General features: G+C 52.7%; 1 protein-coding gene and 1 pseudogene across 1 annotated transcript; one reads left to right on the top strand and one right to left on the bottom strand.

The window, feature by feature from the left end:
* Nucleotides 1–6,998: 6,998 nt before the first annotated feature.
* LOC124504934 (40S ribosomal protein S25-like) lies at nucleotides 6,999–7,363 on the bottom strand (annotated as a pseudogene).
* Nucleotides 7,364–8,036: 673 nt separating this feature from the next.
* CUNH11orf86 (chromosome unknown C11orf86 homolog) lies at nucleotides 8,037–8,974 on the top strand. Its single transcript, XM_047072100.1, has 2 exons — nucleotides 8,037–8,306; nucleotides 8,876–8,974. Exons 1-2 carry the CDS (start codon nucleotides 8,037–8,039, stop codon nucleotides 8,972–8,974), a joined length of 369 nt encoding a protein of 122 aa, XP_046928056.1.
* The last annotated feature ends 2,351 nt before the right edge of the window (nucleotides 8,975–11,325 follow it).

The raw sequence follows: 11,325 nt of genomic DNA on the forward strand, positions 1-11,325 counted from the left end.
TAAAAAAAAAAAAAAAAGAAAAGCTCTCCAAATGGTTCTCATGAGGGTTAGTGTTAAGACCACTAAGAGACCAAGAGAAGTTACTCTCGTGGCTTCCTGATAAGAACCCCCTGGCGTTCTTTAAAAACAAAACAGATTCCTGGTCCCCTGGCCCCTGAGACTTCTGATTTGGTAAGGATTCAGTAAATCTGGTGATGGGACCCAAGAATCTTTTTATCTGTCTATCTATCTATCTATCTATCTATGTTCTATCTCTCTATCATAAGCCCCAACTGGTTTTTGAAGCCATAGGAAGCTTAGGAAACTTTGCTGAGTTCCTAGGTGGTTGCAGGGGAAGGTGATACAGATAGGCTGAGATCAGCCTGGGAGGGCCAGTGGGGAGGCTAGCTCTGGTGTGTAGGGCTCAGGCAGTACAGCTCTGTCGGGAGGGAGTGGTCCAGGGGCAGCTGCAGAGCAGCTCATGGGCTCTGGTAACCTAGGATTATGTCTGTCTTATTGCCTCTTAGTATCAATCGCTTTCTGGAAAGTTCTTGGTTTTGTTTGTCTTCTGTACTCCCATCCCCTTCTAACATGTGAATGTTACCACTACAAGAGTTGAGTCTGACACAGAGTAGATGCTTAATAAATAGTCAGCAAATGAAGGAATGGGAGTCATCAGCCCACACTTCGTGGTTAAAACCATGGGAGGGAATAAGCCTTCCCCCGAGCCCGAGTGGAGTCCACCAATAGAGAGGGGAGTCCAGAGGGCACCACATTTAAGGGGAAGGGGAGAGTTAAAGAGGGGGAGGGCACGGACTGGCAGGAGGTGCAAATTCTGAGGAGGGAGGCATCTACCGTGCCCCAGACCAGGAGGGAGGATGGGGCGTCCGGAGACAATGAGACACATTCACTCTGCAGCCATTTCAGCGGCACTCAATAGAAAAAGGAGCCACTTGGGGCGCCTGAGTGGCTCAGTCAGTTAAGAGTCCGACTTCGGCTCAGGTCATGATCTCACGGCTCACAAGTTCAAGCCCCACATCAGATTCTGTGCTGACAGCTCAGACCTGGAGCCTGCTTCAGAGTCTGTGTCTTCCCCTCTCTCTGCCCCTCCCCCCGTCACACTCTGTGTGTGTGTGTGTGTGTGTGTGTGTGTGTGTGTGTGTGTCTCAAAAATAAAATAAATTTAAAAAGAAAAGAAACAAAGAAAAAGGAACTACTTTCCCCACCCCTACCCTTCTCCTAGACCAGAGGGGGATATACCTCAAAGCATTTGATTTCAAAGCAGTGTGGTGCTGTGCTAGAGATTGTGGCCAGAGTGCTATAGGAGTTCGAAGAGGGGGTCTCTTACCCCATGAGAGGGGCATGGAGGGCTTCCTGGAGGGGGTAATGCCTTCACTAAGTTGATATATAAATAGAGAGAAATAAAGTCGGAAGCTTATTGGGTGAATATATTGGTTCAAGGGATCTCATACATGACCCAAACAAAGGCAGGGAGGCATGACAGGGTCAATGGAGGGGGTTAATGGGGACAGCCCACCAGCAAGTTCAGGAAGCACAGGCTGAGAGGGGGCTGTGGGGGAGACAGAGAGCAGTTAGGACTGGGGAGGCTTGGGTAAGCGGAAGCACCCAGGTGATTAGGGACTCCCAGACAAAGCCGTGGACCTCTCACACTGGAGCAGCCGCCATGAACCCACCCCTCCCTGTTGACAGTTCAGAAGGCTGGCTTTGCCCTGAGGACCTCACAAGGACAACTAGACATCCCAGATCTCTGTCCTGGGAGACAGAAGAAAGTCACTTAAAACAAAACAAAAAAAAGGAACCAAATTCTGGCAGCTGAAGCCTCAGATAGTTCGCTGCTGGCGAGACCTGAGGGTTAAACCCTTCGTGATGGAAAATGAAGGCAAGAAGAATGGACAAAACAGTCTTTTTCCACAGGCTGGAGTTGTGTCTTTTATTCTAACTAGCACAGAAGGTGCTGGAAGTGATTCAAGATAGGTTTTCCTCCCCTCAGGTCCTCCAAGGGTCCAGGCTGTTGTAGCCAGGCTCTTGGGGGAAACTCCCATACACAAACACCGTGAACCCATGATGTGCCTTGTGACAATGCAGAAAAGGTGCCCCTTTGGCAGTAATCTGGCCGCTGAGGCCCTTCTTAAGGGCAGCAGCAGGGTCATACCAGCGTGTGACGGATTGGATTGCAGTCCCAGCTCACCAAGCGTGCTTGTGCAGTGTGGAAACTGTACAACTGTGTGAGGCTGCCCTGTACCTTTGCCACGGCCACCCAAATACACTTTGGGGGTTGGAGGAGCCTGAATCCCAATGCTTCCCCAACTGTGGTCTCCAAGCTCAGTTGACCCCATAGACCTCCTACCCCCAGGCATTCACACTGTCTTTTTTCAGCCTTCTCCTATGCTGGTCATTCAGTCCACTGGGCTTATGGAGCCCACGCCATCATGGGACCTCTACAAGACAGTCAGACCTTCCACCTGCCAAGGTGGGCCGTGGTCTAGCAAATCACAGCCCCTGTATCTCAGGTCCCTGCCAAGGCTGCGGCTCCCTGGCTGAGGCAAAGGAGGGTAAAATCCTCCTCAACCCCACTCAGCCATAACCCGTCTTGTTCTCCCACTGAGACCCAGAGAAAGGAAATGACCTCTCTGGATCAGATGGCTAGTCAGGGTCAGAGTCAGGATTGACTGGATCTCCAGACCCCTGATTCCCCGGCTGTGGTATTTTTGCTCCAAAGGCTGCCTTGGGGGAAAAGAGAAGCCAAGAATGTGCGGAATGCAGATTTCAAAGGGAAGGCTTTGATCTGAAATTTGAGTCCTAAAATCACAGTCCTCAGAGGCAGAAGAGCCTTGAGCAATTATGTTTCCAAGAGTTCCCACAAGATGTAGACCACCTGGGGCTCGATTGTACAGATAGCTTCTCCTGTCCTTGCTGGGGACAGGAGGGGAGGGGCGGGCTTGTGATAGGGACCAGCAACCGGTGTTTTTAACAAGGGAAGTTTGGGACACCCCAGCTGGACCCACTCATTTTACAGATGACGAAATAGGCTCACACGGGAGAAGGGATGGGCTTACCATCAGTAGTCATCAGGTCCTGCATATTTGAAAAACTTCAAGGGCACCTGTATTACCAGCTCCGAGCCCCTACTCTGTGTAACCTGGAAATAATCCGTCCCGGATTCCTTGGCCCTACCTATAGGAAGCCCTAAGCGCACCACCTGGCACAGAACAGGTGTGATCAGAATGTGGAAGCATTAATAATAAATAGCATTATTGTAATTTATCATTCCCTTTGTTTGATTTCTCCAAGCGGTAGCGTGGCCAAAGTCTAGCACTGAACCCGATAGCCTGGCATTCTAACTTCTTGTGGGGAAATGAAAACCAAAACAGTGGACACACCTGGTGCCATTATTCTGAAGTAAAGGAACTAGTTTCCCCAAAACGTACTGTATTATAAGAGCTGCTCAGACAAAGAGATACGTTACCTCTTCACCTCACTTCTGGTGGGCATCATATTTTTAAGGAAAATTCTAGGGGCATTAACCATTCCGCTCATAGTTCTGTCTGATCATCGTGCAGGGTGCGTGAAGACCCAGGCTCGACCTGCAAAGGGTGGCCACACATTTGCTGAGGCCTCTGTTTTCTGGCCTGACTCCGTGGGGATGAATTTAAGACCCACTACTGACTGTGTATACCTGGGCAAGTTGCTTCCCCTCTCCAAGTTTCTGTTATTTCATCTGAAAAATGGGGCTAAGCAGCACAGGGATGCCTGGGTGGCTCGGTCAGTTAAACATCTGACTTGGGTTCAGGTCATGATCTCACAGTTTGTGGGTTCGAGCCCCGCATCAGGCTCCGTGCTCACAGCTTGGAGCCTGGAGCCTGCTTTGGATTCTGTGTCTCCCTCTCTCTCTCTGCTCCTCCCCTGCTTGCACTCTGTCTCTGTCTCTCTCTCAAAAATAAATAAACTCAAAAAAAAAAAAAAAAAAAAGGAGTATCTGGCTGGCCTGCCCCGTTTGCAGCCTTCCTGTATATCTAAGCCTCAGAACCACTTTAGGAAATAGATACTATGTGTTTCATTAATTTCACGGCACACCATTTCCCCCCATTCCTGAGATGGGGTGATTTTCCAATGTCTGGGCAGAGAGTATTCTTTCTTATCATTTTTTTTTTTTTTTAGTTTATTTACTTTTGAGAGAGAGAGAGAGAGAGACAGAGTGGGAGGAGGGGCAGAGACAGAGAGAGAGAGAGAGAGACACACAGTATCTGAAACAGACTCCAGGCTCTGAGCGGTCAGCACAGAGCCTGACACCGGGCTTGAACTCACAAACTGCAACATTATGACCCGAGCTGAAGTCAGACACTTAACTGACTGAGCCACCCAGGCTCCCTGAGAGTATTCTTGCTTAATGACGTATGAAATAATGTTACATCGACACCACCTTAAGTTTGATGAAATAAGGTATTTTCCCCACTTCGTAGGCCCGTGAGGTTAAGCCACTTACTCAAAGCACAGAGCTGTCACATGGAAGTGCCAGGCTCTAAACTCAGGCAGTGTGATGGCTTTAGAATCCAGGTCCGTGGGTAAGTAGCCTCTATGATAACACCCAGCGATACCACCTCCCCCGTGCGCAAGCCCCTGTGGGATCCCTCCCTGGAGTGCCGGCTGGACCTGATGACTCACCTGGAAAGAAGAGAACACGGCAAAAATGATGGAAAGTCATTTCTGCTTCTGCCTGCCCACTGTCTCTCGACCTCTCACTTGCTGCCTCCGATTGAAGCCAGCTGCCATGCTGTGAGCTGCCCTTGGGAGAGGCCCACGTGGCGACAGCCAGCAACCAGCAAGAAACTGAGGCTCTCAGTCCAACAACCTTCAAGGAACTGAGTCCTGCCAATGACCATCAGAGCGACCTTGGAAGCAGATTCCCCCCAGTTGAACCTCGAGGTGGCTGCAGGCGCTTGATTGGAGCCTGTGAGGGACCTTGAGCCTGAGGCCCCAGCTCAGCCATGCCTGGATTCTTGCCCCACAGAAACTTTGAGGTCGTATGTGAATGTTGCTTTAAGCCACAAAGTTTTGGGGTGATTTTTTTAAGGCGGCAATAGACAGTGAAGAGTCTCCAATATTTAAGACATAGTATTTACTGTGTCGTGTCCCGGGAACACAGAGGTGAAAAGCCTTCAAGGGGCAGCCGGTGTCGGGGGGAAATGCATACATGTGTGATTGTTGCTACTGTGTTTAGCGGGTGGGCTGGAGCGGGAGCTGCCTCCCTATCCCAAAGGGAGGCATCAGGCAGGCTTCCGGGTGGAGGTATCACTGAGCACAGCGAAGTCTGGAAAGGTGAGAGCTTCCCAGCTGACAGAGGCAGGGAGGCAACAGGGAGGGAAGGAAGAGAACACACTTCTTCTCCTGTCCTCTCTGGGATCTGGGAAATTGTAAGATTATACACTGGGCAGGAGGGTTTTAGGCAGTTACATGCTCGACACCGGAGCCGGTGATTCACCCCAGCACATCCCAAAAGTCTGAGTTAGCAAACTCTTCCTGGCTTAAAGGCTTAAACTTCAGTGAGAGTCAGGGTTTGAGCCCACTGTGCTGGGGCGAGGGCAGTGAAGGTTGCGTAATGGCTTGGCTGCCTTTCCACCAGGGCCAGGGGTGGCCTGTGGGTTGGACATTAGGAATGTGGTCAGGGTCAGAGTAAAGAGGCCTGGGTACAGGTCGAAATTTGGGACAGGCTGGGGCAGAGGATCAGGGCCCCTCTGCATTCTCCTCTTCACACTGGCCCTGGCTTATCTCCTCTAGCTGGGAGAGAGCCTGGCAGATATTACAAGACCCTTCACCCAGGGAAAGCCTAGCAACCCCGAGAGAGAGAGAGAGAGAGAGAGAGGAAAGAGAGCAAGGCCAAGCCTGGGGAGAGGTCAAGGGTGAGCCAAGAGTTGCAGCCAGTGCTTCCCTGACCGCAGACATGGGGGGGGCAGGGGGCACTGTGCAGCAACCCAAACACAGGAGGACGCCTGGCCACCGATACCAGAGCAAGGCAGCTTGGGTTCTAAAGCCAGGCCAACCAAGGAATGGGTTCCAGCTCTGCCTCTTACTGGGCATGCTCTCTGGCCAGGTGCTTCACCTCTGAGCCTCTGTTTCCTGATCTATGAAATGGGGGTAGCAATGCCCACCTCATAGGACTATTATGAGGCTGAAATGCAGTGTGTGGAGGGATTAGCTCCAGAATGAGGAAGAATAGCCATAGAATAGTGGTTCATACAGAAAGGAATAACAGATGTGTGAGGTCCCTTTCAGCCTTCAAATCCTGTGATTCTGAGGGTCCGCTGGCCCGGCCCAAGCACCTTTCTCTTTCTCTCGGAAAAACAAAGCTTCTGCTGGTCGTCTTGCTATTATACGTTCACGATTTCATTCGATTTCCACAGCCACCCATTTTGCAGTTGACAGGACTGAGTGAGAGCGGAAGGGATTCATCTAGTCTAACGAATAATTTCCAGCTGTAGTAAAATACACAGAAACATTATGTTTACCATTTAGCCATTTTTATGTATAATTCAGGAGTGTCACCTATAGTCGCAGTGTTGTTCAACCAATCTCCAGAATTTTTCCATCTTTTTTTTTTAAGTTATTTGTTTTGAGAGAGAGAGAGAGAGAGAGAGAGAACACGCAGAGAGGGGGGAGAGAGAATCCCAAGCAGGCTCCATGCTGACAGTGCAGAGCCCGATGCCAGACTCAAACCCACGGACCGTGAGATCATGACCTGAGCTGAAGTCAGACACTTAACCAACTGAGCCACCCAGGCGCCCCTCCAGAACTTTTTCATCTTGCAGGACTGAAGTTCTATAGCCATGAAATAATTGACCAATCCTCCCCCACCCCCTCCAACCCCTGGCACCCAGCATGCTACTTTCTGTCTCTGTGAATTTGACTATTCTAGATTGGAGCTGTCTTGTTTCTTTCTTTCTTTTTTTTTTTTTAATTTAATAAATTTTTATTTTTCAAAACGTACAGTTAGTGGGATCTGTTCATGCATCTTCGCCAGCAGCTGGGGCATCTCTGCCCCTGGTGTTTCTGGTGGAAATGACCAGAGCTCTGTACTTTGCAACTTGTTTCCTAAGTTCTTCACTAAGGAGCTCCTGAAAGGCCACCCCAGCCAGGGGGCCTCGAATCTTCAGTCTCTCAGAGACGACGGCTGGGGTCCTAAGCTTCTAGCTGGGAACTTACGATGTTTGGCACATGTCGCTTTGTCACACGAGACCAGGTCATTGAGCGTGTCCCGAACTTTGCCTTCGGACCACTTCTTTTTGGCCTTGCCCCCAGACTTGTTCACTGGGTCTTTGTCTTTCTTGGCTGGCTTTTCAGCATCTTTCTCTTTCTCCTTGGGAGACATTGTGAAGCTCTGAGATCAGCGGCCACCCCTGCAGCCTCGCTGAGATGTTGGACAAAGAGTGGAGCTGTCCTGTTTCTTTCTTTAAAAAAAAAAAAAAAAATGTTTATTTATTTATTTTGAGAGAGACAGAGAGAGAGAGAGAGAAAGAGAGACAATCCCACGCAGGCTTTGCACTGTCAGCATGGAGCCCGATGCGGGCCTCGGATCCCCAGATCACGAGATCATGACCTGAGCTGAAACCAAGAGTTGGATGCTCAACCGACTGAGCCCCCCAGGCGCCGTGGAGCTGTCCTGTTGCCTAAAGGCCCATCTCGGTTTTGCTGTTGCACCGTCTGTTCTCAGTGCCAACAGAATGAATTTGGACAGCTAGGGCTGCAGTTCAGGGGAGGCCAAGCTCTACAGGGGTGGGGTGGTCAGGGAAGCCTGCCTGGAAGAGGAGGAGGAGAAAGAGGCCTATACTCCTTGCCCTAGAAGGTAGAGAGACAGTGGTGATGGTGACTCAGGGATGCTTGTCCCCTGTGGCCTGCCCTTTGGTTTATGATGGCCACCTCAGCAGCACCAACCTTTGCCCCCAAGTGAGTTCCCATCAGATGGGTGGAGACTCTGAGCCACCTCAGGGGCCAGTGGCTTGCCCAGGGGCTGGAGCAGTCCTGCACTTGCAGCCTCAGGAACCATGGGGATAGGGCCACGCAGTCAGTCCTTGCGAGGACCACGACCCTCCTATGGCAAGCTCCAGGAGCCCTGGGGGAAGCCTTTAGAGAGCCGGCTGCGCCGGGCGCTGAGCCTCAGACAGGGCCAGGAGAAGTCCAGGCCCTCAAACGGAGGCCCAGAAAGGCTGGACACGCCCGGTCAGGAGTGGCTGCCAGGGTGCCTGGAGGATACGGAGCAGCTGATTCAAGCCCAGCAAGGAGAGCGCCGGCGGTGGCTGAAGCAGTATCAGCAGGTTTGGCTGAGGGCTGACGGATGGAGGGGCGCCACGGGGGGGGGGGGGGGGTAAGGACTCCACTGAGAGGGACCCAGGGCGGCAAAGGCTCAGAGGTAGGAACATATGGGGCCAAGGACCAAGAAGACAACAGAGTTGTCTGGAGACGGGGCTGGAGAGAGAGGTATCCAGGCACCATACTTCAGAGGGCCTTAAAGACTTTGGGGATTTATCCCATCGGCACTGGGGAGTCACGGAAGGTTTTAGAGCAGAGCTGTTTTCAAATGATTAATCTGGCAATGTGTTGGATGGGTGGATTTTGCTGGAGGCAAAGAGATCAGCTAGTAAAACTTCCCCAGGGTTACATCTTGTGTTCTATGCCCCGGAAAGGGGGCATCCTGACCCCCTTGGTGGGACCTTTTGGCTCCTGGCCCCTGCCTCCTTTCTTTTGGAGAAAAAGGTCTCCGGCGAGCAGTGCTCCTGTCTCTGGGGTCTGCCACCACCTCGTGGCTGTAGGTGGAACAGCACCTGAAGCCCACCACGCGGCGGTGGGACCAGGACCCTGATCTTGCCTATCCTCGGTCTTCTAGCAGGTAAAGAGAAGGTGGGAGAGCTTTGTCTCCGGCTTCCCTGGTGTGACCTTGAGCCGGCCAGCCTCCCCAGAGCCCCCTCTGAGCACCACCAGCTAAGGATGCTGGAAGCGGCGTCGGCCCCTGCTGCGTCTGGATGAGACGGCCGTGTCTGCTGACCTACCTCTTCGTGGCCCTCTGGACTCCTCTGTGTAGGTTGCTCCTGCCTTCCTCACGTGGTGCACCGAGGCCTCTGCCACCAGCTTACCCAAGGGTCCTGTGATTGCCCCTCCGCCCTGGCCCTCCACTCCAAGGCTGGCTTGCAGTAAAGACCCCAAAAGGGGGCTCAGCCCTGTTTCCTGATGGATTCTGCCATCTGGGCATGGGGGCACCCTGGGACAGTGACACGTACGAGGACCTTAGAAACCTGCCTAGAAATAGGGGTGTCGACACCCCCGGCCCCACACAAGACCAGTCGTGAGCTTCCAGGACAGAGCTCAGTGAAGCCAGGCCCACGGCTGAGAGGCTCTGCACATCAGCTGCTCACGCCCCTCCCACCAGGCCCGGCTAGTGGTGGGCGAGGCATGGGCCTCCCTCCTTGACAACGAGCCCCCCAAGGGCAAGGACTAAGTCAGGGCAATCCCCGGTACCGGAGCTCTACAGCTGAAAGGCCCAGGCCTGTATATAATCACTTGTATCTTCATAGTATCCCGATGAAGGAAGGGGAGGGGGGGAAGCCTTCCCTCCCCGTGTGACAGAGGTAGAAACCGAGGCCCAGAGCAGGGAAGAAATTATTGTCTTTGGCACCCGCACCCACTTTCCAACCTTGGGGCTGAACACACGAATAAAGGTTTCTGCGCTGAAGTGTACAATTTGCCTAGTCATTAATTCACCTCCAGGCCTCTCCCAGCCCTCGCAGGAGGCTTGGCTCAGAATTTGGCCGGATGGTGGAGCAAGGGCACCAGGGGCAGGTCCCCCATGGGTCCCCAGGAGGCTGGGTCTTTCCTGCCACTTCTCTTGACCTCACTCCCCAGAGGAATTGCCACCTACTCCTGTGCTGACCTCCAGCCAGCTTCTGGGGGGGGGACTGCTTTCCTTTTTGCGTTCACCCTCACGAGGCAGGGCTCACTCTGAGTCCCGGAAAGAGCAAGGACTCATCCAAGGCCACACAGAAGGGAGGGTCTGACCCCAAAGAGCCTGGGCTCTTTGAGAGACACTGACACTTCGGTGGGGTCCCTGAGGCTCTCCTGGCTCAAGCGGACCCAAGGTCAAAGGTGAGGGGTCAGCTGCAAGCATCCCAGCGCAAGGTCTGTTCTGGGATGGTGGGGAGACCTGAGGGTCCAGCCGGACATATGGGAGGTTCCCTGTCTCCTCAGAGCCCAGAACCCTGGCATGGCCTTTGAGGAATAAGAGGGGTCCTAGGGAATTCTTGTCCCGGACGGCCACTGGGATCAGAGACTCGGGTGCCTGGCTTGGAACCTGAACTCTGAGAGCTGACCAGAAGCTTCCAGACCAATTAGTCACAAACTTTAGATGCCTGCCACTCCACCGTCTTGTGCAGTAGCCCCTTGAGTGCCTCTGGGGAACCCCAGGACTCCAGGAAACATGGTTTGAGTCCATAGCCCTGGCAAACCCTCTGGATGGCAAGAGGAAGAAACTGAGGCCCGGAACGGGGAGGTGTCCTCATCGCCCTCCGCAAGTCTCTACCTGTGAGCCCTGTGTTCTAAGGATTTTCTAGCCCAACTCCTTGCTGTTCTCTTACTTGTCATGCTCTGTGACCAGTTTGTCTAGTAACGAGCTTCTGTCATCCACAAGACACACAGTTCCACAGGGAGCTGGCCTGCTCACCACTAGGACCCCAGTGCCTGACTCAGGGCCTGGCCCATGCTGAGTACTCAGTAACCTGTTGTTGAGTGAATGAGGCACTGACCCAAGGTCCCCCAGCGAGCTGATGGCTGGGCTAGGCCTGCCGCTCACACGGGTCTGGGGCCTCCCACTCAGGCAGAATGGTTCTACCTCAGCCCCATCAGCAACCCCATCATCAGGGAGCACAGTTCCGGGACCCATGGCTGAGGCCTTCACCAAAGGCCTTCATATACTCTGATAGATTGTTTCCAAAGATGGCCGCAAGCCTTCATCCCATGGTGCACGCCTGCTTTCATTGTGTCTTTGCCACACCTCCCATCGAGAGAGGTATTCTATTTTCCCTCCCCTTGAATCTGCGTGTGCCCTGTGACCTGCTCAGACCAATAGAATGCAATGGAAACAATGCTCTGGGACTTCTGAGCTCGGGTCTTAAGAGGCCTTGCATCTTCTGTTTGTGGCCTCTTGGAAACCAGGTACCAAAGAGTCCAGGTGATCTTGCCTCTAAAGTGGCCCCTAAGCAGATATGTCCATAGTCCCATCCCGAGAATCTGTGAATTTTGCTGGGTATGGAGAAGAGTCTTTGTAGACATAATTAAATTAAGGCT

Source organism: Lynx rufus, unplaced genomic scaffold (genome assembly GCF_022079265.1).
Source record: "Lynx rufus isolate CCGP_SWC_20201006 ecotype Redwood Valley unplaced genomic scaffold, mLynRuf1.p SCAF_9, whole genome shotgun sequence".
Lineage (NCBI taxonomy): Eukaryota > Metazoa > Chordata > Mammalia > Carnivora > Felidae > Lynx > Lynx rufus.

Excerpts from the sequence above, each read along its gene's own strand:
- CUNH11orf86 (XM_047072100.1), top strand. The coding sequence starts at position 8,037 with ATGGGGATAGGGCCACGCAGTCAGTCCTTGCGAGGACCACGACCCTCC. Across the intron at positions 8,307-8,875 it reads GGCTGAAGCAGTATCAGCAG|CAGGTAAAGAGAAGGTGGGA; the intron begins GTTTGGCTGAGG and ends TCGGTCTTCTAG.